General features: G+C 40.4%; 1 protein-coding gene across 10 annotated transcripts in view; it reads left to right on the forward strand.

Moving 5' to 3' along the window:
• Positions 1-27553, forward strand: part of KLF12 (KLF transcription factor 12) — a 227315-nt gene that overhangs the window by 142589 nt on the left and 57173 nt on the right. For all 10 annotated transcript variants that reach the window (XM_077781368.1, XM_021548069.3, XM_021548073.2 and 7 more), the window contains 2 exons: positions 1539-2082; positions 16915-17050. In XM_077781368.1, coding sequence (XP_077637494.1) covers positions 1539-2082; positions 16915-17050 — 680 coding nt within the window. The remainder of the gene's footprint in view (positions 1-1538; positions 2083-16914; positions 17051-27553) is intronic.

A 27553-nucleotide genomic window follows, 5' to 3' on the forward strand; every position in this document is an offset into this window, starting at 1 on the left:
TCATTCCTTGACTCTGACTCAAAACAAGGAGGGCTTTCTTTGGAAATATTTAATGTAGTTGATTATAAAAACCCCAAAGGTAATTCATAGCTTGATTGATTGTTAGTTTATTGACAGCAGATGCAGTACAATATTTCTAGCTTAAATATTTCTGACTTAATATTTTTAGATACTTAGTAAGTACTATAATCTAGAGATCAAATTAATTCATTTGGAGCTGCTTAGGTCTGTACAGGGAGCCATTGTTTTGGGTCAAGTGAGGTTTGAAGGAGCAGTGTTTTGTGTTGAGGTTGTGGTTTGGTACTGCACTGTGTGAATGCCTGTCTGTAGAGATGCTCTGCTGCAGTGCAGTGCCATGGAGTTCCCTAGCTAAGGAGCTGAGAGCTGTGCTTTGAGAGCTGTGCTTTGTCTTATGACCAGATCAGTGATGGGCATTTCCATCCTTGCTCTGCCTGGTGAAAATTGCTTAAAAAAACATCATTAAAGACTAGTTATTAATGATGTAGTGTCGAAATGGAAAGATATATCAAATGAACTTCTCTAGGGATCTGTCTTTGGTCTAGCATTATTCAAAAATTCTATTAACCTCTTTGATGATGGAAATAAGGGAAAACGATAAAAATAGCAGATGGTACTGCTCTAGAATAAATTTAGTCCAACCAGCTTTGAAAGGATTGATTTAAAACATAAAATTATTTCATGAAGTCAGGAAAATTGTTCTCAATTAGTATGGAAATAATAATAATAACAATGGGAAAGGCTATCTAATGGGCTAGTTCAGAATAATGAGTTGCTGTAACCATTGCTCGCTCTGACAGGGCAATCAGACAAATGTGTGGCTCTGTACTGACATGTAAGTTCATTATCAATGACCATTCAGAGTGCAGAAGTAAAACATAGAACTGAAGGAGTGAGGGTAGCATAAGATGCCACCTTCTGAAAAGTGTTGTGGACAAAACTTCAAAGATCACTGTAAAAAGCAAACAGGTACTAAGGCTTGTCCTTTTAAAGCAGACATGTGACAGAAAGAAGCAGCCAGGTCTGCCTAGTCTAGAAAAAAGTAGACAACTGGGCAGAAATTACATCTTTGAGCATGCAGAAAGTTGTTTGAGAAATGGTGGTAACCATTTTTTCTTCATGTCTGAGTGATGATGACACAAGAGAGTAATGCTGTGGTTTAAAATTAGATGTTGGAAAATAATGTTTGTCAATATAAATAGTTGTTATTGCTGCAGATACTAACATTTTTGTCACTGGTGACTTTGCATAGTGCAAAGAAGCAGGATGATTTTGTACTGTTAATCCTGACTCTTTCTGAGAAATGAGAGTAGAATTTTTTTTCTTTTTAATGTTTCATTCAAACAGAACATGTCTGTGCTTTCTAACACGATTTGTACTTTAAAATTATAGACTGACTCAAGAAAAGGAAACAAGTTCTGTGGCTTTCATGATCAAGTAGTGTGGTGTGCATTAGCAACTGGGTGTTGAAGTCGTCTTTAGCCACATGTGTAACTATGTCCCTTTTTCTTCCTCAACAGTCTCCAAACGTCCACAACTACCCAGATATGGATGCTGTACCCTTGTTACTAAACAACATGAAGGCCGACCCCATGGAGGATTCATTATCTACAGACCATTTCCAAACACAGACTGAACCAGTGGATTTGTCAATAAACAAAGCCAGGTCATCCCCTACAGCAGCTTCATCTTCACCAGTTTCCATGACAGCATCAGCCTCCTCCCCTTCTTCTACTTCTACTTCTTCTTCTTCCAGTCGGCCAGCTTCATCCCCCACAGTAATAACATCAGTCTCCTCAGCAGCATCTGTACCGTCAGTATTAACTCCAGGTCCTCTTGTGGCCTCTGCATCTGGTGTTGGAGGCCAGCAGTTTTTGCACATTATCCATCCAGTACCACCTTCAAGTCCCATGAACTTACAGTCCAACAAAATGAGTCACGTGCACCGTATCCCCGTGGTGGTACAGTCGGTACCTGTTGTCTATACAGCTGTGAGATCACCTGGGAATATGAACAACACTATAGTAGTACCACTGTTGGAGGATGGGAGAAGCCATGTCAAAGGTAAGGTGGAGCCAGTTTTGTGCATCTGTAGCATCTCTGAAACTGGTCTTGTATGAGAAAAACATAATTGATCATAAAGTTGTTCGTTTCCGCACTTTAAAGTAAATAAGTTTTTTAATTAAGATTGAGTTCAACAGTGTTGTTAGATGCTCCAACAACCTGTGGCAGGTTTTGTCCTGAGAGAAATAAGTCCACTCCAGAAGCTGAAGAAGTAGGAGATTGGGAAAAATGTCAGTGTGTAATATTTATGACAATATATAAAACATCATATGAACATGGAAAACTCACCAGGTGTTTCAGATTTAGCAAGGGGAGGAATGTCAGAGGGTTTGTTCTCCCAGCAAGTAGAAAACCATAATCGGGCTCTAGGAATGTGTGAAGGAATGGCTTGTGGACTAAAGAGCATTAGCAGATGGAGAGAAGTAGTTTTTACTATGCTTCAGGAGTGGCAGTGCAATACTTAGAATTAGGTTTCTTCTTCCAGGTTAAATAGCAATAGGGAAGGAAGCCACCCAGAGTGTTTGTGTTGGGAATGAGTTTTGCAGACACAGAGGCACATGGAGGTGTGAAGGGAGGAAGAGACACATGTCAGAAGGACAGATAAACTGTTGAAGTGTCCAAAGAACACAGAATGGGGAGCTGGAAAGCAAGAAAGTGTGAGAACCCAACAGTTACTGAGGGAGCAAAAACTTGTTAGGGATAGTGAAATGATAGGTGGAGGAAGGAAAGAAAAAATAGATGTGCCCAGAAACTTTGAAAGCACAGCTTTATAAAGAGGGCATTAGAGACCAAGATGGGAATATGAGGAAAGGAATGAGATACTCATTCCAAGGCTCATTGCATGTCAGTGAATAAAATATGGTAATTTTCACCTGAAATGAGGTATTGCTTTAGGCAGAAAGGGAGGATATTGATAGATAACCTTACTTTGGGGCTTATGAGACTGCAGGACATTTAGTCTTGTAGCATCTCTTGTGTTCCTAATTACTTAGTGAGCAGGTCTCAAAAACTTGTTTCTTACCTCATGTCTGTTTTTCATTAACTGGCAACTGTGTTATTGTGCAGAACTACAGTGATGGATCATTCAGAAGTTTAGGGGTATCCTGTTGTCTATTAATCTGCGACTCTCCTACTGGTCCCTCACTAACCAAGTGGGTACTCTGCCCTCTCATTAGGCTTGGACATAGGAAATGAACTCACTGTTGATCTGAGTCTATTTTTAAGCCTCAAAATGATGGTTTAAGTTTTATTACACTTCATACAGTGATGTAATTTTTAGCCCTGTGTGCCTTTATGTCAAGAAATTATGAATAAAATCAGAACTTTGTACCACTTAGTCTAGGAAAAAACACCAAACAGAAAAAGGAAAGTTTTAGCCTGTATTTTGATTTTGGAGCTTCAAGGTGCACCTAACCATGAGCTCATCGAGAAATTTCCTGCTTGTTTTCTTTTCAAAGGTGCTAGTTGGCTGTGGTAATAGTCTCCTCCATAGGAAGCACCTCCTGATCTTGTAAAACTAGAAAGTCAGTGCCCCGGTTTCATCAACAAAATTCCAGAATTTTATGTACTGTAGGGATTTCAGCCAGTGAACTCCATGGCTTCAGACCTGCCCTGACAATATAGCCTTTGTGCTCTAATTGGCAGAGGTCATTAGCCATTAGCTCGTGCATCATCTGTTAATGCACAGTTAAAGAAAAAGAAGGCATTAACAGTTCCTCAGTTTATTAATTTTTTTCTCATGAGTTGTACTCATTTTGTTGTCCCTAATTATTTTGATTAAGAAGTTCAGGTTAATTTAAATAAATACAATAGAATTAAATTGGGCACAATCCACTCTAGGTAGTAATCTTTTATCAGCTCTGCTGGAGTGTTTTTCATTCTTTAATGCAAAACAGTATAAATAATTAAATGCAGTGATATTGCACCAATTAACAAATTAAATTATTTTAATATGTGTGCAGACTAAATTCCCTTCAATGATCAGCTCTTGTGTTGATAACAAAAAATAAATGTACACAGATCCTAGTAGGGTATTGTTGCCAAATTGAATTAGTTCCTAATCCTCTACCAGCTGATGGACAAATGCAGGTTTGGAGTCATTTTGAGTCACAGCTTTCAACTTCTACATGAATGCTGCTAATTTTCAGAAACAGAAAAATATGCACACTGAAACAGTTGATCCACAGAGAGCATCAGCAGCATAATCACTGTGTTACTCCTGCATTGGTGCTAATTCAGAGATGACATTGATGATCCAGAAGTGCCAGTTGGGAAGCACTTAAAGTTATGTTTTACATTAACCTTTATTTAAGCCCTTTTCTCACAATTGAGACTAAGGCACTTTCTTGAAAAGAGATATTTTTAATATGAAAATTGCATCAGACCTGAGCTCAGACCTCCCTCTTTTTCTAGGTTTCAGGTGCTGAGTGGAGCAAATACAAGAAACAGTGCATAGAGAAAAGCTTTTTCCTTGTTATTCCCAATTTTATTTTTCTCATGCTGAATTTTCCTCTTCCTTCCAAGTTGTACTAGAACCATTTAATTTTTAGTTTTTTTGCAAAACCTTCTCAGTCTGTCACCATCCCTCTAACACTGTCTCCAGGTGTTTTGTGCCGGTGGCTTTCTGCTTCCCCTGATGCTTCCCAGTCCTCCTTTCTCTCTCTCTCTCACTCCCAGATAAAACTCTCCTGGTGGCTGCTTTTTTAGGCAGTTCAAGCAAATAGTCCTTTCTTCATGTTCTGTTTGAATTTTCTCTTCCCTCCAGCACAAAAAGTGGCTACCTTGTCTTCTGTTTCCCCATCTTTTTCTATTTCTCTATTTTTTCTAGTCCTTGCCATCTTGCTGACTGCTCGAGTGCCACTTTCAGCAGCTCTGCTTTGTCTTCCCCTCCTTTTCAGTTAGTATTTCCAACCTGTACTGTCATTTCCTCCTTTGCTTCTGTGCATCCTTCTCCACAGTGCCATTCATCATGGTGTTCTTTGTCTCACCACCTTTCACAAGAATCTCAGGTCTCCTTTTCTGCCTCCCAGTTTACTGTTTATTTCTGCTGTCTATCCTGCCTCTTCTCACCCTTTTTTTGTCTTTTTGGTTTTTTTGCTTGCAAGGTTTCTTTTTGTTTTGAAGACACTTAGACCTAGTCTATACAAGGTGCAGGAGCATCCCATCAGGTCCTGTGCCACGTACTACACCCCAAGGCAGGCAATGGGAGACAGGTCTGTCATGCTACAAAAGCACCGTTATGTCAGAGTAATGTGCTTTTGTAGGATTAAAAACCTAGTCTAAATCAAAACCAGGATTGGTGCGTTTTTAGGAAGTTATTAACAATGTTTAATTAGAAGGTAATTAGAGAACACTATTTTTGGTGTCAGTAACAGCACTTAGCATTTGCAAATCCTAATAAATTCCTGCAAGTTGGTAACACCACAACACTCAGTTGTATGCAGACTCCCCTGCTGCCCTTGCACCTTCCTCCCCTGATGCACCCATTGGGGAGGACACACTCGGGGGAGATCCCCAGAGCAGCAGGATCTCTTGCAGCCCCCACAGCACCAGCCCAGCTGTGCAAGTTGCCCCCTACCACATTCTTCTCTCATTATTTCATGCACACAAAGCAGAGTAATGTGTTAGGGCTGTTGGGCACAGAGGGGAAGGGAGCCAGGAACAAGTCCTCATGGACACCACGGGGCCAGGCTGTGCCCTCTGCCACCCCAACAACACCGTAGAGTCAAAGTTCAATTCCTTCAGTGGTCACTGCTCTTGTTACAGCCTTGAAAGGTGCTTGGAGTTTTTTTTCTATGAGGATTAGGTGGTGGACTAGGCATTATTGTACATTAGAATATTTCATGAAACAGTATTTAGTCCCAGAAGAATTCTTTCCTTGCCTTTTTTTGCTCCCTGTTTAGCAACACTGCTAAAAGTTTAATTAGAGGCCCAGCAGGTAGCAGCACCTATAGATAAGACTGCCTGATGGTTTCCCTTAAAATGCTATCTTCAGTTGCTCCAAGTTTGTCTGTATGTTAACCATTGAGACTAACATTTTCCATACAGCATGTCTGCCTCAAGTTATTTCTGTGTTTTCTCTGGTTTTTCTTCCTCTAAGAAGAAATGTTAAAGAAGAAAAATTACTGCACTCTTCCTGAGACTGAGCATAGAGGAAAAAAATGTAGCATTTTCAATGTTGAAAAATTTATTCCAGCCTTGTTTTTTTTTTGGTTTTTTTTTTTTGTTTGTTTTTTGTTTTTTTTTTTAATTTTTTTGTGGGTGTTTTTGTTTTGTTTTGTTTTTTTTTTGGGGGGGGGGTTTGGTTTTTTTGGGTTTTTTTTGTGAAAAACTGTAAAACCTCAGGGTTTGAATGTCATGCTTGGTTTGGACCATTGTTCTTTGCTTTCAGCAGATATCCATGGATACTGTTGGCAAATGATGTCCCTGTAGCAGCAGGTTTTGCCAAATACAATATCCTTGAAAATTGTTTTCTGTAGTTTAGAGGAGTTAGTGCATTCATTGAAGAGCCCTGGTGCAACTTCGATATTTCTGGAGTTTTGGAATCAAATTTATGGATTCTCATTCTTACGGGGTTTTTATGTTTTCAGAAGACACAATCACTTGCAAAATTCACAAGTCAGAACATTATACATTTAAATTTGTCAACTGAACTTTGTCTGCTTCCCTTGTACATAAACAGCTGTATTCACATGATCTTGGACTATTTTTATGTTATATCTCTATATAGACCTGGCAAAAATACACAGGATTTGTCTTTTCACAGTTTGCACGTGGCATATTCCCCACTGTGGATATATTAATAAGTAGTAAATGCAGTATCTTTTGCTGCAGATTTTTTGTGACTTCAAATAGGTAGTACCATTAGATTACATTATCCACTGCCCTTATTGTTATTTTTAAAGTACAGCCTGTTATTTCTGCCTACTGTAAAGTTTATTTCGCAAAAGTAAATGCAATTTGTAGTACAAAGATATAAACTAAGATGTTCCATATGTTTAGAGGTCAGATGATATGGTCTGTTTGTATAAATTATACTATGGAAGAGACTTCTAATTAAAACCAGTAGTGTTGCCTTTTTTTGTTTCATGTGGAGTGATTATCCTTTCTGCATTTTAGTAGACAGTTATTTTGGATTTGAGTTGCTTTGAGGCTGGGGATTTCTACTTTAGCTACATCGTTTTGTTATGCACAAAAATCTTCTGTGGCTGTATGTATTCCAGCCTGTCCACCTCCCCCCTGCTGCCCCCCAGAAAGTTAGATCTCTCTCCCCCTTGTTTGGTTGGTTCAGCTGGAAGAAACGCTGGTGGTTCTGGGAAAGCAGGAACAGGTTGGCAATGGCTGGCCAGGAGGAGAAGCAGGTGGAGGAGAGACTTGTGTTCATGGTGGGACCTGTGCTCCTGAAGATGGTGCACGTTATTTAAGAACTAGAGTAAACAGTAGTTTTTGCCAAAGTGGAGAGTTAAAACACAGGCTATATGATATGCTGTGGTATTTGAAACTGAGGAGGTTGATTTAAGACAAAATGGATTAAGTTAACTATAGGGACTTCCCTGAACAGTCTTCTACTTAAATTTCCAGAAAAGTGCTACTTCTAGTGATTCACTAGTGAAATTCTTGGGTTTTTTCACTGTAAAAACAAATGCTCTTTTACGATTCATCAATATGATTTGTTCATGTTGATGTTAATTGTTTTTTTCAGCTATGAGGGATTTGAGGAAGGGAATGAGGTACAGGCATACTCCAACTTGATTTGCGAAGCCCAGCATAAGCGGGATGAGTAAATCTATTTTGATGTATCCTGAGGACCTGTACCTTTTGGAAGCTGTTAGTTCCTTGTATTCCACGCCAAGAATGCCTCTGGCCCTTCAGTTCTCTATTCTCACCAGGGCTGAGCTTTGATCTGCTTGCTTTTATCCCATGATTTTGGATCCAGCAGAAACACATGCCTAAAACTTCTCATTTATCTTCTCTCTGCCTTGGTTTTTATTGTGCCTTGGGTCAACCTGCTGGAAGCTTCCTGATGTCTAAAATATCTCTAGCCTGTTGCAGTGTCTAAGTTACAGTCTGCTACCATTGTGTAGAAGTTTCACAGGATTTTATTTAATATTAAATACATTCTGTCCTTATTATTTTCCTTGTTTACTTTTGACGACAGAGTGTTTGTATACTGGATGCTCAGCGAGACATAAATCTCAATAGTCTTAGTAGTTTCCTTTTTGGTGTAGATGAGGTCTCCTGGCATTGAAATACCTTAGAAAGAGAAAGTTCTTTGTTTAAAAAATGGGTTTGTATGTTTATGTATACAACCCAATGACAGAGATGCTTAAGTATGTGCATATATTACATCCATGCAATCCCTCTTACTTCTGTATTTCTCCATATAGCTATTATTTTACAGGTTTATGGAAAATTACTTGACTGTTGAAATAATTTTAAATATTGCCTTTGATTGGATCATAGCAATTAATATTCTCTGCTAGATTAGTTACACTGTGCATTTACTGCCAGTTCCCATTCTCTGTGAACCATAACCATGCTAGGTGCAGTTAAATGCTCAAGCCATATAGTCCCATAAAATCTTAATAAAATCTGAAAACTGTGGAGTATGGGTAATCTTTCTATGAATTGTAATAAAAATTACCCCTGTAGACTCTATATTCTGACCATTATGTTCATGGATACTGCTGCTTTGTACATAAAGTTTTATGAAATAAATCGACCAATTCTTCTGCCCCTACCAGGCACCAAGCTGTTTTGATCAAAAATCTGATAGGTGCACTCAGAGCATTTTTCTGATGCATAAAGCATTTATAATGAACTTTAAATAGGAAGAAAAATGCCATATATGTGCTTTATACAGTAGGAACCAGCTTAGGAAAAGGAAATCGTGAATAGCATCATTCACATACATTTGGTAGGTCTGCAAAGACACAATTTTGTTTCCTAGAATGCATTAAATAAACCTGAGTACAACACATCTCTGAGGTTGTAATTTTAAGTAGCTCCTGTACATCTGCATCTGGAAGTGTTGCTTCCACCATTAAAAATGAATAGTGATGTCTGTTGCAATCTTTTTTGATGCTCTACTGCTAAGCCCATGACGGTATACTGTTTTCTAAAAAAATAAATTTCTAAGAAGGGGGATGTTCATTTGTTTCAGACATCAAACTGTGGTGTGAGGCTGACTTCCACAGTTGAAAAACAATTTTCCAAGAGTAACCAAGAAGGATGGAGATGATTTCCCTCTGCTTGGTGTTTGATCCACTGAGATGCATCTGTTATCAGAGACATTTGAGACAGTTTCAGTTTAAGAAAGAGCAGAAGATTTGCTCTTGGTCAGGAGCTTTCTCGCAGTATTTCAGATACTGAACTATGCTGTATGCTGAAATTAAGGGTCCAAAGTTACAGTTTAGACACTGCAGTATTCATAACTGCAGTGTTTCTGATGCTGGCAGATTAATTTCGTATTGTGCTAAAACATGAGTGCCATAAAGTTTACTTAGCCGTATTTTCCATTTCCATCCTTCTAGGAGTTTGGCAGCAAATGTCTGTTTGTTACTTAAATCCTTCATGCTCTGCAGACACAGGGACACACATGTAACAGCAGTAGTAATGAGATTCTTGTTAATGTTAATTTTGACATGTGAGGTAGTATTGTGTTTTCCATTTGTAATGGAAGTAAGTGCAAAGCAGCATTACTTGCAGCTGGAGACAGTCTTTAATCTGTCGAATGCCAACATGGACTGAAATCAGCCAGAGAGGAGTTCACTGAAAATGGCAAAGATTACTCTTTCTGGCTTACTGAGGCATCCCATGTTTCTATTTTATTCTGCTTCCATCACAATAAAAATCTGTGGCTATGTTTCCGAGACCAAGCCCATCACCAGGCGTGGATCTGAACTGGCAAGGCTGGAGGGGCCTCCCCACCATCCAGGCTGATGTCTCAGCTAGCGCAGGTCTTGGTGTCACTGCCCACTGCAGAGCTGTGTAACCCTGCTTCTGGCAGGCAAGTCCTTGTGCATGAAATGCAGGACCAGTTGGAAATCCTGTCATGAACAATCATTTTGAGTAGCAAGTTGATAAGGCATCCTTCAGAGAAAGCAGGGTGGGGAGTCTAAAATGTGAAACAAAAGCAAACAAACTCTGAATATGGAAATCCTTTCAAAGAGCAGGAACAGATTTTTAATTATTTTAAGAGTAACAGTGATTCTTATTGTGGTGTGGTGTGTTGGCAAACTTACATTTGGGTAAGTTTACAAAGTTATTAGCTGAGAAGGTAAGTAAATGCAGAAAGCTGAGTTTTTAAGCTGAAGTGAGACAGAAGTATTTCAGGAAATACTGCTGAAATTTTCTCTCTGCTTTCATACCAGCAAGCATCATCTCACAGAGTCATTTCAACATCAGTTAATTACTATGTGGCTTAGCTATAAATTGAGGCAAAACTCCTAATGGTTACTTGGTTCTCTCCTGCTCTTAAATATTTCATTCATCTTTTGCCCAAGGGTCTCATATTTACCTTTAAATCAAAGATAGGATGTAGACATAAAATTATTTCTAGTGGGTGTTCATGAGCCTAATGATGAGTTTTCATCCCTTTCACTCACAGGAAATTTGACTAGGGAAAGTAAATCAGGTTGCGGAAACTGAGAACTGCCAGTAGTGACAGCAGTGTTGCGGTGTATGGCCCTTTTCATGCCACCTGCAGGCATCCAGATGCAAGGCTTCTGACAGTGCTTGGCTTTGTCTGACCACATCAGAGCACTTGAGGTGTGTATCCCTGATTAATCACTGAATAAAAGCAAAGATGTTAGGACATACCTGGCTGAAACCCAAGTGTGTGTGACAGATGGGGAGAAAATTTACCTACCATCCCAGTATCAGCAGCACATATGTGAGAAGTGGGAGGAGGGATGCTGGGCTCTTGTAAGCCTGGAGTGATTTAAGTCCACAATCCCTTCCTTCACAAGAGTTTCCAGAATGTGGGCAGGAGCCCCAGTTTATGGAATGAAGAAGGAAAAAAGTCCCCTGATGGTGTGGCTGTGGGCTCAGGTTATTCCCCTGGGGAGGTGGAGGCTTGATCCTCTTCCAAGGGGTTCATCTGTCCTTAGCAACCGACAGGCTGGATCCTTCCCAGAGATTGTGCTTCCGTGACATGGCTAATCCTGTACCATGTCAAAACCAATGCAGTGTGCCAGAAAGCACAAATGTATGTAGTGCTCATTAAAAAGCTCCTATGTAAGTTTAAATCTCTTCCAGCATTGTAGAACAGGCAATTTTGTCCTCAGAAGTAGGATCAGGTATTGTCTGACCCCACAGCCAGAATAAATTTTAAAGCCCCAAACTGTTCAGTTTGACAGAAATAGAAGCAAGTTTATATCTGATCCAGATCAGACTTTTTTCCTACTGGCAACTGGCAGCTGGCAGATACAATATTAATGATGATAGACTTAAGTTGTGTAGTATCTACTGGCTGGTATGTGCTTTATGTGAGATCCATTTGCAAATCTTCACTTAAAAAAAGTTCAGGAAGTGAATTTGCTTGTAGGGAAGTTCCTTTTAGATACAGTTTAGGAAGAGAATTTGCCAGAGGGAAGCTCCTTTTTGGTACAGTTTGGCAAAGGGGCATTAAGAAGTGATTGCATGTATTTGTGTCCATCACAAGCAATTCTCTTTACTTTTCTTAGCAAAAAAGGATCATTGTTTCTCGAGGCTAACAAGACTGGGAAGCAGCGTGGTTGCTTGCAGCCTTCAGCACTTGTAGATGTTCTTAACTCCCCTGGCTCACCAGTCTATTCAGCATGGAGAGCTAACAGCTTGCTTCTGTAGCTCTTGTGCACTTACTCAATGGCACCTTTGTCCCATGAAAGCAGCAGTCTTTGACTGGTTTCTTTTTGCTTGCCTCGCCTTAACCTCATTCACCCTTCACAAAACCACCAGATAGCTCTGTTGGACAAATCTTACCTTTCAAGAGGCACTGCAAGGGCAAGAATGCCAGTTAAGGTTTAGGGCTGGAGCTGCCTGTGTTTGGGGGGACTTGATTCAGTGATCCAGACAAGTCTCTTCTGGACCCATGGTCATGAGTTCAAGGAAGAGCTTGGTTGTTAGAGCCAGGTATAGCATCAAGGGAGGTTAAAATACATTGGCATGTTTTATGGGCTTTCCTCCACCTTGCTTGCCAGTTGCATTCTGTTACTCACTTGTCCTCCACCGTTTTTATCTCATTTGCTAAACTATGTCTTGCCTGCTTCTCTTCATCCTCTCCTGTTTGATGTTCATTCGGCCGGTAATTACTTCTAATTCAGTTCTTATGAACTGAGGCTGGTATTTATAAACCTTGATGCCAGGAGTTCAACAGTTGTTCTTAGATGTCCAAGAGAAAGTCAAAGCTGTTGACATAAGTAGGAGTCATGAACTCCTAATGTGTAACAGTCCTGTGCTGCAGTTTGCACACTGCAGAGTGGTGAGGAGGAGATATCTGCTAGGCTTTTGGCCAGTTGGTTATTCACATGGCTCATTTCAGGGAGGAGAATAGCTTTAAAGACTGTTCTCCCCTGGCAGCTGCAGCCATGCTGAGGAGAAAACAGGGCAGTTTACACCAGCTGGCAGCAGCAAAGCTCAGCCTCCTGGTCAGTCACCTCAGCTCCCAAGTGCCTTGGCCACCCACATCTGCAAGCTGGTAGGAAGCTTGAAACTAAGAGAGAGACAAAAAAGGATATATATGTGGGCTGACATAAAAAATAAGGGAGTAATTGTTTTACTTACTTACAATCTTTAGTTAGGTTTTCTGCAAATATATAGCAGTACTTGAAATACTCTGAATTAACCCACTGATACATTTCCATTCCTCACCTTTTGTCCTCTCCATACTTATGTGTGGCAGCATCTCATAATGTGCTCAAGCACTGGTGTCTGATGGGGCAAACTGCACCTAGTGGGTACAGTAAATTATCCCTGGGTAAAAAAGTACAGCTCTATTAGCAACTTTGAGTCTGTGCTAGAGGTGTACAGAGTAGGACTTACTGAGCAGAAACAAGGAGAAGCTAATTGAGAGCTTTCATCCTGGCACATGCCTGTAGTAACCTAAAATCAATACCAGATGTCACAGGAGTCTCAATAATATCGTAAGAGCCAGCAATCTGCAGTAATAATGAAACATGTCTTATAAAGAACTAAAGTATGTAAGATTGTTCATATACATTTATACCATCTCTTTTTATGTAGGTGTATTCTCACTTAAGTGTTCAGAATTCACATATAAGAACTGTATTAAAGACTAACTTATGTAACAGCTTTCATCATTTCGAGTTAAGTTTAGTTTCTGAGCTAGCTAATTAAATCCTCTGCTGTAGTACAAGTCAGATTAAACCTCAGTTAACAAACACAGTTTTTTTGTTACAATTTTTCATTCTGTGAACAAATAACTTGCTCTCACAAGAGCGTCACTTGTAGCACATTTAAATATTGGGCAGATACAAGCATAATTTTCTGTAATGAGATTCACTTTAAGGGGGAAATAAAAGCTTTTTTCAGAATGTAGTAAACCACTGGAACCCAGAGAAGTTGTGGATGCCCCATCCCTGGAAGTGTTCAAAGCCAGGGTGGATGGGGCTCTGAGCAGCTGAGTCTAGTGGATGGCATCACTGTCCATGGCAGGGGGGCTGGAACTAGATCATCTTTAAGGTCCCTACAAACCTATGCCTTTCTGTGATTCTGTGAAAAGAATATAATCTTTTCTGGATTTACTATCAATGAAATGAGTAGTAATAACCTCATTCTTTTAAGAAGGAGCATTAGGGAGCAAGACAGAAGTGGCACTTCTTTCCAGATAGTTTTCTGGGGCTAAATCAGCTGACCGGGTGGTTCAGTTGCTTTTAAATAAAGTACTAAATTATCCCTAGTGGTCAGATTGAGGTTACACATTGAATATCATCATTTGTAAATTGTGATTTTAAGAAGCACAGTCAGAATGGTACACATTCTGCCTAAAACAATTGAATGTTTCAGTCAATTTCTAAGTTGTTGTTTTGTCTCATGTAGGTCATGGTTCATTGTCAATAGCCTTTGCTTTGATAAGCAAAAGGTGTTTACCATACGTAAAGAAATAGTAAACAGTCCAAATGTAGCCAGCATTACTGAGGCACCTAACCTGTGCCTGTAGAAGGGTAATAGAAGAGTAGTACTGTGCAACTGTGCTCTGCACTGTGGTTCCAGAAGGGGTGTTCCATCAGCTTACTGAACATAATTAACAGTATTTTCCTTACGAAATTCTGTAACGTAAAAATCACAGCTGAAAGTTAGTTTATAATCAGTGGTTTTTTTACTCACAGGTTGTTTGCAGTTAAGATATAAATTAAAATTTAAGACCAGCTTTCCCTGGATTCATCATTCATCTGTGGAGTGCTTTCTTTTCAAGAGCTATTCATCAGTCCTGCTGTTATGGCTGCACAGCTCCTGAAGTATCTGCAGCCCTCCCATTTTGCATTGTAACTCAGTCCCTTTTGTAGAGTCAGTAAACTGTAACATAAGAAAGATGGCATAATGGCAGATGTAACTGTGACTTTTGGAGCTGCTGTGGGCCCACTGAACTGTTCATGATCTCTAAAGGGAGCCTGTGATACCTATTGTCTAGGTCTGTGGTTAGCCAGAGTGGAGTAGGAATTAATACCTTTCTCAAAAATCATGGTGCAAGACCCAGAAGAAAGTGTCCTGTCTCCTCTGCAATACAGGAGAGTACAAGCTAACAAACTGCAACAGTTAGCTCTTTAAATAAATAACCACGAATTCCCCTATTTCACCAGAGTGGACAAAATAAACACATTTTGACATAAATCTCTGCCTGTCTTTCCCCTTCCTATGCCTCCCTTGCACAGTCAGGCATCTCTTCAGTTTTACTCTCTTCTCCAGTTGCTTTTGGTGTCTCTCAGCACTTACTAATTCTATGTGTATTTCATTAGTAAGGAGAAATGTCTTTCTCCACGTCACCTCTGAAGTTTATCTATGGCACAAGCAACCCCCAGTTCCTCTCAGCACTATCCCAAGTCACAGTTGTGCCCCATATTTCCCCTCTATACCCATCTCTTGTTTCCCTCCCCCTATCCTGCCTAATTGTGCCTTCTTCCCCTTTGAAGGACAACAGCCAGCATAAGAGGGAAGGCAGGTCACCTGCCTTTCTGGTCTCCTCTCCTTTCCTGTTTCTTTTTGGCAGAAAAGCTAACTCTGGTGGCCGTCTGCCTGCTGCACACCCAGCTGTTCTCATTCCTCCTCCACAGAACAGGGGAGAAGATAAGGTGCAAGAGCTTAAGGCTCAAGATAAAGGCAGGGAGATCATTTACCAGTTAGCTTTATAGTCAAATAGGACTCAGTGCAGGGAAGAATAACTAATTGCTAATTAAAAGTAGATTAGGATGGTGAGAACCACCATCCCCAACCCCCTTTTCCAGGACTCTACTCCTTGATTCCCAGCTCTTCTCCCTCCACCATCCCAGGGGGATGGGGACTGGGGGCACTGGTTAGTCCATGATTGTTCCTCTCTGCTGCTGTTCCTGCTCACACTGTTCCCATGCTCCATTGTGGGTTCCCTGTAGATAGTAGTTCCCATCAGGACAGTGTGCTTAGGGGCTGTTCCATTATGAAGAACCTTCTCCCTTCTATCTCCTTGCACATTGGTATCTCAGAGCTGTTTCACATGATCCCAGAACTGTTAGTATTGGAAACAACTTCTGGAGATCAACCAGTCCAACATCCCCAACAAGCCTGGGTCACCAGGAGCAGGTGACACGGGAACACATCCAGGTGGGTTTTGAATGTCTCCAGGGAGGGAACATCCACAATCTCCCTGTGCAGCCTGTTCCTGTGTTTTGCCACCCTCAATGTAAAGTGTTTCTCACACTTTTTTCCCCTCTCACTTCTTTCTTAGCCAGTTGTTTCACCTTTTCTTGAACCTGTTTGCCCTGAGACACCTCTGCTGTCTGCAGGGCTCAGCTGTGCCCAGCAGTGGGTCAGATGCAGTGAACAGACCTGTCTGTGTCTGCCACAGGGCAGCCCTGGCTGCTCTTTATACAAGTCCCTGCGGCTATTGCTGCCAGGACCCAGGCACTTACTCCATTGCCATGCAGTATGGATACTGTAAGCTGTGGACAGGTAAAACAATCCTGCAATTCCTGATCTTCAGATATTTGTAAGACATGAAACTGGGTGATTTTCCAAAAAAACGTGTTAGCCCTGCTGATGCTGGTCACCTGAATGTTGGTTGCCTGTGTGAGGTTGCATGTAGTGTGGAGTGAAGGATCCTTCAGAGGCTGACAACAGTATTGAATTATGTCAGAAATCAGGAGGACTGGGTTTTGTATGCCTAAATTTTGAGTGGAGTGACATGGATTCCATCCTGATACCTCACAATGAACACTCAGAATCAGAGATTGCTCCTGAAATTTTGCTGTCAAATGTACTCTTGAGTGTTCTGTGTTGTACAAAGCAGATGTAACCCTTTCCCTTCTTCCCTTTCCCTTTGCTTTGTGAAGTCAGGCAGCATAACTTACTTGATAGGAAACTGGGTTTTTGTTGGATGCGGTCTGAGCAGTGATGTTTCGGTACTGCTGAGTGCATTGGTGTAACCTCCATGAATTCACAGACCTGCATGCCCCTGGAAGTGCTCACATCCAGCTGTGGAAACGCTGGATGGCTTTGTCCACCTGTCAGCTGATTTGGGAAGCTCAGAACAAGCGCTGCTCTCCAGCCAGAGCAGGCAGATGTGTTGTGCACCCTGATGTTGTTCTGGGACAAGATTAATTTCAGCACACTCATATTAATCCATTATATGTCTCTTTCCAGCACAAATGGACCCCCGAGGCCTATCTCCCAGACAAATTAAAAGTGACAGTGATGATGACGACCTGCCAAATGTGACCTTAGATAGCGTTAATGAAACTGGATCTACAGCGCTCTCCATAGCCAGAGCAGTACAAGAGTAAGTATCACGTTCCCAGACAAGATGAGTGTTGTGAGGTGTGCCCAGGCTGACGGAGGCACTGGTGCTGCAGGGCTGTCCTCCTGCCTGCAGGCAGCATACTTGCCAGAACTTTTTCCATGGAGCTTTATTCCCTTTTCTGGAAGAGATTACTGTATCTCTTATCTCTCTCATGATCTTTTCCTTTCTTTCTCTCTGCCCTCATTATTAGGTTGAGTTTCATATTGAAGTTGTTTCTTCCCCTTTATATAGCTGGAAAGCTTGCAGTGGTTTTATATCCTCTCCAAATGGAGATCAGGTTAGATTACCACTCAAAAACAATGTATTTTTGACTTGACTGAAAGCAGCATCAGGAAGTTGATTCTAGTTGCTGTCAGATAGAAACTAGCAGCATTTTTCCTGAAGGACAGTATCATTGGAAGGAAATTATTGAGGGCCTTCAAACAATTTTCCACTGTGGTTATTTTTCTGTGTACTTTTGCAAACTGGGTGGACAAATGATTTCTTAATTTCGTACCTGCACTGCTTGTTTAAAAAGAAAGAAGCAGTTTATCCTGAACATTTGCAATTCTGTAGATGCATGAGGTTGGTCAGTCACTGTAGCAGCTGGAAGGGAATCAACTGTGAGGTAAATTAAGTATTAATATCCCCATTCTATAGGTGAGGAAAAGGAGGTTATGCATAAAGGTCACCCTGTAGGTCTGAAGCAGAGCTGGAAATAGAACTAGAGCCTCCAGGCATTGAAGCCTGTGCTAGGCCCACAAAACACATTACTTTATCTGAGAGGTTCAAAATATGGGTATTCGGGACATTATTAAATAAAAATTGGTATAATGAGGGCTATTAGACATTGCTATTGTGTAAGTTATTTAGATGCATTTTAATATGGTATCTAAAAATGTTTTTTTTTGTTTTACTGGACATCAGCAACTAAAAGAGCTGACATTTCTAAGACACGTTTGGGGAAGTACTGCCTTTGGGTTTTTTGGGGTTGGTTTTTTTTTTGCATTTCACCAAACATGAAATACCTCATCTTCCAGCCAAGCGCTATAACTGTGAATCTCAAACTAATACTCTCTTTAAGCAGAGAGAGAGAAGTGTTTGTGGGCAAGGCAAGACAAGGTGTTGGCTCTGTGATTAGAAGGCTCCCTTTTAACAGTGATAAAGGAGGGGAAGGTTTTTTTGCCAGTGAGGCTACTGCTTGATAGACAGGTCCCATATGTATTTCCAATTTTCTAGTCACAACAGCAGGCCCTGAAGTGCTAAGTATTTTTTCTCAATTTATAACACACATAGTAAGCCAGAAAAATAAAACCATGCGTCATGATTTTGCGCTGTCTAATTACTGAACAAAGGAAGTATGGAGCGCTAGCAAGTAATTTTAATATATGACTGGCAGGCAGATACTGTTCTCTGTGATGGACATTGCTTGAACACTTAGAGAATTGGTCAAACCATGGGAAGCTTTTTTAACTTTTGTATGATACATTCCACAGTTTGTGAAGGTAAATATGTTGAGTATTACTTGACTGGCTCTGGAGCTTAAGAATCAAATTAAGAAATTTAATAATATTACATCAACTCATTCTTGTTACAGGTTTATTTAAACAGTAATCTGTTAGTTTATTTCAAAAGCCCCATTAGGAAAATCTAATTTGACTGTGATCTGCAATTTGTCATCTTTACTTCATTCTCAGTCACAGACACCACACATACAGCTGCTGAGTCAAAAAGGAATGTTGGCATTTCATGCTGACTGCACTCAATCGATTTCTTACTTGGTCTGCAATATTGTGTCCTATGGGCAGGCTCTAATTTGATTTTAAGCATCTGATATGTACCTTAATATTAGATGTTTAGGAAGGGCCTCCACTGAAAAAGAAGCCCTCATTCTACATAGCCTTGTTGCAGAGAGGAAAGTGCCTCTGAAGCCTTCCAAAGGGAGATCCTGTGTGCTCAATTTCAGCTTCTAAACTTAGCAGACAGGAATTTCCTCTGAGGACAGGGAAAGGCACCTACTGTTCTGCTGAATAACCAGGCAGCATAGGGACATGCATAGAAAGACTTCTTCAGTGGTCAGTGAAGCATAGGGCAAAGCCTAGGGCCTGACAGAGGCAGGTTGGCCCTCCAGTCTGGGTGACTGTCCCACACAGTGTGTTTTTTTCAATGAGCTTGTATGCTCTTTCTGGTGAATAGTTGCCCAAAAAATAACTTCTTTCAAAGAGTGGCTGGGAAATATACCACAGTACTTCCAAAGCATTGGCAGCATCCTTTTCTTCAGTACCAATTGGTGTTTTACAGGCTTGTCTTTGTTAAACACAATACCAGTTTGTATGTGCTTGGTAGCAGGTGTGAGACAACAGCTGATCTTTTCCTGCTTGTTTTTCAGACATGTTTTATATTATTTTGCATAAGGATTATGAATATATGTATATATATTTGCCTACTGCCACCTATTCTCCAAGAGCAGTAAGGGGGTTCAGAGTCTGGGGATTTCAGTATCTGGTGATGGGCATTTGCTTTGGGTTGATCCTGTAGAGCCCTTCACACAGCATGTGGGGCTGTGAGGGATTGCCTCGGTGCCTTGCCTTTCCTTGCCTCCTGCCTTTCGCTGTGTGCTGTCAGTGGGGCTCAGGATTCATCTTGCCTGCATGGCTGTCTGCATCCCAGGCAGTTACCTCACTCTCTGCCCTGTTGGAGCTGTCTCATGTAGGGACAGCGAGAGGCTCCAGCCTGTGAGCTCCCGTTCCTCCATCACCCACGGGTGGTGCAGCTGCCTGGGACACACGGCAGCGCTGCGGATCCCTGGCGCGAGGTGAGGCCACGGCAATCCACAGCGCCTGACTGGGGAGCTGCTGCGCCAGAAGCTGGGAGTGGCAGCGTCCTACTGAATGCTCCTGCATCTTCCCTCGCATCTCAGTCTGCCAGGTTTTAACCACAGGGAAATCAGTTGTCAGTTTTTGGGGAGAAACTGGTTTTTTAATACAGTCATTTTAAAGCTTCTTTTTGAAATGACGCTTACCTAGCTGGGTTGCAGGACAGTTTGGAATGCCTGTTTGAAAGCTTTGCTTTTCATGTCCTCTTAAACTGGATGGTGTCCACATATGTTGCTGCTTTGTTTTGGGTCCACTGTAGTCTTAGAGGAACAAAATTCTTAGGAATAAAAATTGTGACAATGAAACACTAAGAGTCACGTGTTTGGCATTAGTTCTTATTTACATAAACAGAATGTAATTTGCTTGCATATTTGTAAAGTGACCAAGTATGACTGTTTTTTCTCAGGGAAATTGCCTTCTTGCTGCAAGCATTATGTTGGCTGAGCATCCAACTCTTGGAAGCTTACTTAGTAGTTCTTTTGGAATGAGTTTATAGTTCTCCTTCAGTTCAACAAACCAAATCAATAATGTAAAGTTATAGATAAAGAAAGTCATTATTTCAAGCAGAGTACTTCAGTGAAATTTCTTGCCTGTGATGGTAGTTTATGGTAGTTGCTATGCCTTACAAAATAAGGACTAAGAATTGTTTATTAATCTCAGATAATACGCTCTGGCTGGTAATAAATACTGCAACATTATGTAGATTTCAGTAGGCTTTGCATTGTAAGCAGCATTTCATCGTTTCTATGGTGTGTTTTACAAACTCATTTTGACATGTAACATCTAACAAAGAGCAGATTTGCCTCTATATGCCTGACACCACTGATGCTTATTACACAGCAAGAATAGAATCATATATTCAGAACCAAATCTCACATGCACTCCAGAAATCTTTATGAAGCTAAGGGAGGAGAAGGCATTAGTCCCCACCTCGAAGAACAGTAAAACTTTATTAGGGTCCCTCTCAGAGGCAACATGCTGTTCTGTCAGCCTGGCAGCCTTTTCATCCCTAGGCAGAACTGATGCAGGATTGGCTCAGGAGCCGTCTCCATGGCACATAGTAATGCAAACCCTGAACAGAGCATTCATCTTCTTATTTCCTGCACACTTGTATGGTAAAATATATTAGTTTACAGCATGCATCTCTCACTCCCTGAATATAAGATAATTTAAGATCTCCTACTTGAAGAAGCTGAGGGCAGGAGAGGCAGAAGGTGATTTTTAGCATGAACTTTTGACCAGTATGTTAGTAAAAATCCAAAGGTGCAGAAATTCCTCTTTCTATAATTCTTTTCTCCTTAGGTGTTTTAAGTGGAGGAAACTCTTTTGAATTTTTCTTTCAAATGTCAAGGAAAAGAGGAACTGTGCATATAAACTGATGATGCTTCAGATAGTGTATTGTTTTTCTGGAGTAAGGGAGAGACACAAGTTTCAGAGAGGAAATCCTGTCTACTTGTAGTTAGAGCTGCAGTTAATTCACAGAGATAGGATTTGTCATTTGTATGTGACTGCTCTGACCTTTAACATGAATTCCTCTTTAGGCTGAGCTGGGTGACTCAGAGTGTTTGTATGAAAATGAGATTAGGGACCTACCCCTGTTCTCTTTGGCTACTTTATGTTGTTGATACATTGGTGCTAATGTGATCATCATACTTCATTTTTAAAATCTCTGGCATCTATTACTGCAGTATAGTAGGAGTTAGTTTTGAATACTGCAGTTAACAAAAAAGAGACTCCACTACAGACAGACATCATAGCCACCATACCAATGTACTCTCTTAAATTAGTACATGCTTTTCAAATCTGATTTTTTTTTTCCTAGATCTCTTTTTCTCCATTTTCTTCTTCAGTGTAAATCAAGTTCTGTGGTTTATTTTTATTTCTTTTGATGTTTGTATCTTTGTTTCCATCAGCTATTAATTTCCCACACTGGTATAGTTTGTTTTCCTGCTTTGGTTGCAATCATTACTAGTATTGTGCTATTCATTATAGAGAACTTTCACCTCATTTTTTCCTTCCACTTGCAGACAAAATACTTTGTCCTGAGTTTCCAAAAAACATAAGCAAGGCTGTTTCAGCACTGTTTGTATAAACTTTGCTTTCCTATTCTCTGGTACATCTGCCTGTGCTCATTTTAAAACTGACACACAGTTGAGTGGTGATTTTACATATGGAGAATTGGCTAGTGCTCATCCAGAATTCCTCAGTAAAGGATTTTTTTTTCCACTGGAGAACACTAATTGGTTTAAAGTGAAATTGTGGGACTATATCAGTTTTAATTTTGCTTATGTTATAAAGAATACCCAAGTCTGGGATGCATTTTTCCATTGCAGCAAGACTTTAGAGCAGAAGGTTACATAGTTGCTGCAGTTGGAGGGAAATTAGACCACACACTAAGAAAGAACTGTCTATGGGCCTCTGACCTCCCCACAGGCTCTCTAACATGGAAAGGCTTCTCCTTGGTCTCCTCCAGAGTTGTTCTACAAACTGAACTGACTTGCTAAAAGCATTGAGAGGCATTTGTGCAGATACGTAAGCGAAAGGCAGTAGCAACGCAGAGCTCTGCAAGGCATCTGTGTTATGGTTGGTGCCCCCACTGTGTCATTATTTCAGGGAGGTTTTGTTCTAGTTTTGTTTTGTTTTTTGTCAGCAGTCTCAAGTAAGTATCCTATGGCAGAAGAGGTTTCTGCAGTGAAAAGTGTTGCTGGGTTGGATGCTAGCTAGTGACCCAAGGGCACTGCTGAGCTGGCAGTGTGCTCTGTCTCAGCTACCTGAGGCAAACCCTGGGTAGTGGTGGACTGTCCAATTTGGACATAACCTTGCAGCAAAGTTCATCTCTCACAATGCAAGCTATCTAAAAGTTAGTCTCAAGTATTTTGGATTTCTTTAGTGGAGAGATATTTCTTGGTCCAGTCATGCTCATCTACCTTTCAAAAGGTCTCTGTCTTCTCCAGCAGCTGTAAAGAAACCTGGACAAGTGATGTAGAGAGTGATAAAACTTTACATTGCCGAAGTTATTATCTATGAGGAAACCCCCTCTGTGTTATTTTCTAAGGCCATGCTGGAAATCTGTGGCTTGAGAAGAAGCTGAACCTAGTACATCTAAATTTGACCTGCGGCAATTACTACAGGTGTGATTCTTCCTACCTGTGTGCACTCCCTGCAAGCAGTTCAGACAGCTTGTTGAAGAAATACTGACTTCTTCTACAGTGTGTTTATATGGCATTTTATAAAGTTATTTCTAGCAAAATCTGAATTCTCAGAAACATCTGTTTGTATATAGAAATGAATTGACCTAAAGCTCTTATTAAGGATTTCAGGAGCTTAAAAGACCTATATACCTTTGGGAGTTGCTCTTTAGGCACTAAGTATGAACCTGGGGTTTCAATAATCCAGTAAACCCATATTATTCTAAAAAGGTTCCTTTTTTAAAATTATGTGATGTTTGACAAAAGAAGCGTTCAATAACTTGACAGTTGGGCAGTAAAATCAAATAATGCATGCACTAGGATTTTTTTGTATAAAAATTTTCTGCTATATGTCTCAAGGCCTTTTGCCAGAATAACAAGATTCCCTACCAGCCGGTGATCATTAGAAACAAGGACTAGGTGAATGGCAACTGTAAATCAAAGCCGGCTTCTACAAAGAAATTAATGTCCCTTCCTGCTTTGAAAGGGCTATATTGCTTAAATGGAAGTGTATCAGGAGATAGACGTATTGTCAAATTGTTCCCTGAAGAAAGTTGATTTGAAAATAAGAATGCTTTTAAGAGTAGACCTTGGTCTATATCAAATCATATCTTCCTGTGTCCTCTATAAGAATATGTTTCCATGACTATTGAGTAGGTAATTCTGGAGCTTTTATCATATCATTTTTACGAGTAATATTTTCCTTTTGAGAGAAATATTTAAATTAATTGCATAATAAGCTTGAAGAACTAAGAAATCCTGGTTCTGATAAAGTCCAAAATCCTATTTCTGTTTGCCATTAACTTTGTTTGGTCTAATAATTAGTCCTGAAACTAACAGAAGTCTGGATGCTAAAGAAAAGTAACTCAACACTTAGGCTATTTGGGGGACCATTATTTTGCAGTGAAAGAGTTACACATATTGGTTAATTGATAACTTCTGTATGTCTTTTTCACTTCCTTTGTCTGCTACAAAGAAACCTTCAAAGATCTTGTTTCCCAGCTTCAGTTTAGTGTCTGTATTGAATTCACATATAAATGTCTTCTTAGCGTAAGTTAAATTTTAGTCTAAGAAGTGCCGATCATTTTAAAGTAGTTGTCAAACTTTGCCATTACTGGAGCTTTACATTTGTAAACATGTTTACACAAACAATATGAAAACAAACATGAAACAATAGTGTGTGATTATCATTGATACGGCATTTTTTATCTTTGGAGTGCTTTGCAAACACTAACTAATTAAATTGTACAGATCCCATGTGTGTTCAAATATTACAATTATCTACAGGTTAGTGACTTGCTCAAGGCCATGCAGCAAAGCAGAGAATGAGTTGGGATCAGGTCCATCTGCCTCTTACTCCTATGCTTAATCCACTAAAATGTGTTTCTCTAGAGTAAAGCTCAAGTCATTAGTTGTTAGATATGTGAAATGCATTTTATGGATAGTGAGGCAGGCATTCTTTAATTGCTTGAAGAGCATGACACCCAAGAATGAATTGTAAATAACATTATTAATTACTACTACCCAGTTAGCAGTTTGTACACCTGTTTGGCACCTCTTTCTCCAGTGATTAGTTATTCAGCTTTTCATGTTTTGTCTCTAAATCAGCACAAAAAGTAGGGGCAGAGCCATGTGCCTTAAGAAATTTAGAGCTCTAACAAATACTCATGGGTGTGGATTGGATAGCAGAACAGAGCCAGGAAAATCCACAATAAAACCTCCTCAGTGAACTGCTACTTTGACTTACTGATAAGAAAAAGAAAGAGCATTGTCCTCTGCTGTCACTTGAGCCAAAATTACTTCTTGTTTCATTATCTAGATCAGATAAGTTTTTATCTTTCCTTTTCTGTAAGGCAGTTCCTGTGATTCTGACAGACGTACATGCAGCACAATTAAATCTTAATAGCAGTACTTATACTGATTTATGGAAATATTGTCCTGGGTGTTTAGGTCAATGCATGCAAAACCACAAAATTTGTGTAGGTTGCGCGTATGTAAACTGCATGTAAAGGAGGGAACTATTAAGAGGGGAATACTGTTTGGCAAGGCATAATTGAATGAGTATATAAATACAGGAAATAAAAAAAGTTAACCTACTTTTTTTTTCCTGCTATCTTCCTTTCTCCTGCATAATGGGAAAAGATTTTGGTAGATTTCCCTGTCTTTTAGTTAAATCTCCCTTGTGATTTCACCACAGCCTCATTTCTCACAGCAAGTTCTTTTGATGCTGGAGATAAAGGAGGAATAAATGGGAGGTATTGGGTGATGGATATGAAAAGAGTCTTTTTTGCATTGTGCCTGTGTGCCAAGGAGGTGTCATTGTCCATGTGTATGTGACTTAGAACATGAGCATTACTATTCTGAATACATTGCAGAAAGGATACTTGGACCTTACAGCCACCGCACATAAGAAACTACTCTAGTCAAAATAAAGGAATTGAAGGCTAAAATAAGGAGTGAAGCAGCATAGTGGCTGATATTATAGCATCTAATCCTGGAGTAATGACAGTCACAGGTTTCAGAGTCAAACCCTGCATCTCCATCATTAGAGCAGTGACAAAAGATGTGTCAAGGATGAGATTCTGGGTCATATTTTTCTTTATTTATCCTTGTGAAATATACTGAGTTGCCAGAGGATACAGCAGTGTAAGGAAATATGAAAGCTGAGACAAGCAGAAAATAAGGAAGAGACCAGGGTGGATCAGAGGAGGCAGGAACTGCCAGAGCTCTCTTGTCTAGCTTGTGTTTCTAGCTCAGGGGGGCATGGAGCAGGCTGGCAGGCACTGAGGCCAGAGGCTGCCCTAGAAGTGCTTACCTTAAGGGCCGTATACAGGATCTGCTGCTGGCTGAAAAGCCCAGCATTGCAAACAGAGCCTGGAAAATAAATTAACCTGAAAACCACCAGAAGCTGACATCAGACAGTAAAAGAAATACTTGGTTTATGTACTCATTAAAAGTCAACAGTTCCAGTCTTGTCAAAATATGTCCCTCAGTTATTTGCATGAAAAGTACGATATTTAGCATAGTGCTGGGATAACGCATGATAAATCAGGAACACACAATGCTGTCAGATAGACAGGTAAGTCACCATGGTGTTTCTCTTAAGAACTGATGAGCACTGTAATCAGTTGCTTGTCAAGGCCAAAGAGTCAAACCACTGATAAATAAGTTCACAGGAAGAACTATAATAATGACCAAAATCTCAGTCATAAAAATTTTAAAAGCAAAATAATAGGGTAATGTTGCATAATAAATTGTTTGCTGAAAATTATTCACCAAGCTGAACAGGTTGATTCCTTTTGCACTCAATTTTTTCACTTCAAAACTGCTTGCTGTCTGTATCACCACATGATTTCTGAGATCTTCTGCCATTCCTAAAGTATAGTCAGGATAACAGAAAGTGGTTCTCTTTTTGCTTGAGAGGAACTACAAGTACATGCAATTCTTTAACAGGTACATCCTTGTCAATATATTGCAGGTCTTGGAGGCTGCACTATGCCCAAATGCTTGCAACACGCATGAAGTACTGCCAAGACCAAGACAAGCCAAAACAGCGCAGGCACTTGAGGCAGGATGAAGATTTTTAGCTTTGGGGGAGGTCTCATGGAGGTGTGAGGTTCTGAGATAGGTGGTTGGCTCAGCAGTGTGACAGTGCACTTGCACAAGGCATTAGCATGCCCACTATTGTCAACAAAGAGTTAAAGGCTTTGAAGTACAACAGCAGAGCAGGGCAGAGCAATCAGCTTCGTAGAGATGTCTCCACTTACATCCTGGGTGGGTACTTGGCTGTGAGTTGTCTCTGCTCTCTTTGGAGCCTGGGCTTCTGAAATGTAGTAGTTCATTAAAGTGGTTTGGAAAAAAAAAAAAGAGCAGCTCACGTTCCCAACTTTCCGTTATGGAAATGAAGATATCAAGTTCTAAGCTTACCTATTTCGGCCTGTTGTAACACCCAGATGTCCTCTTCCCATTGGCCATGTCTCAGTGTAAAAATGTGACAACCAGCAGTGGTGCAGCCACCCACCTATGGCATAAAAGCCTGATGTTAGAGCACTGACTCAGGAAGCCAGATATCTACATTTGTGTGCAAAAAATACCCAGGAGTGGTCCTTTTCTCTTCTTTGTTCTACACTTGCATTTTGGATTGGGAAGAGACTGTTACAGATCCTTTTTATGCTGATTACACGGTCTGAGATATGTTTCAGCCATTTTCATAGCACAGATAAGCTTCAAGTTCCAGAGGCAAGGATTAGGTATTTCTCACCATTTTTAGGTTTCTGGTTTGGAGAAGAGGCTGGGTGGGAGGCCACAGCCCTTTGGCTTTCACACCAAACAGAAAGGAGCATAGTAACTTTCAGGAGTCAGTGAGGTTGGTTTGGTGATGCCTGAGTGTCTTTTGCTTCAGTGCCTGGATACTGTAGGTTCTAAACAGAGTTTTAGTT

The sequence above is a fragment of the Lonchura striata genome, chromosome 2 (assembly GCF_046129695.1).
Source record: "Lonchura striata isolate bLonStr1 chromosome 2, bLonStr1.mat, whole genome shotgun sequence".
NCBI lineage: Eukaryota > Metazoa > Chordata > Aves > Passeriformes > Estrildidae > Lonchura > Lonchura striata.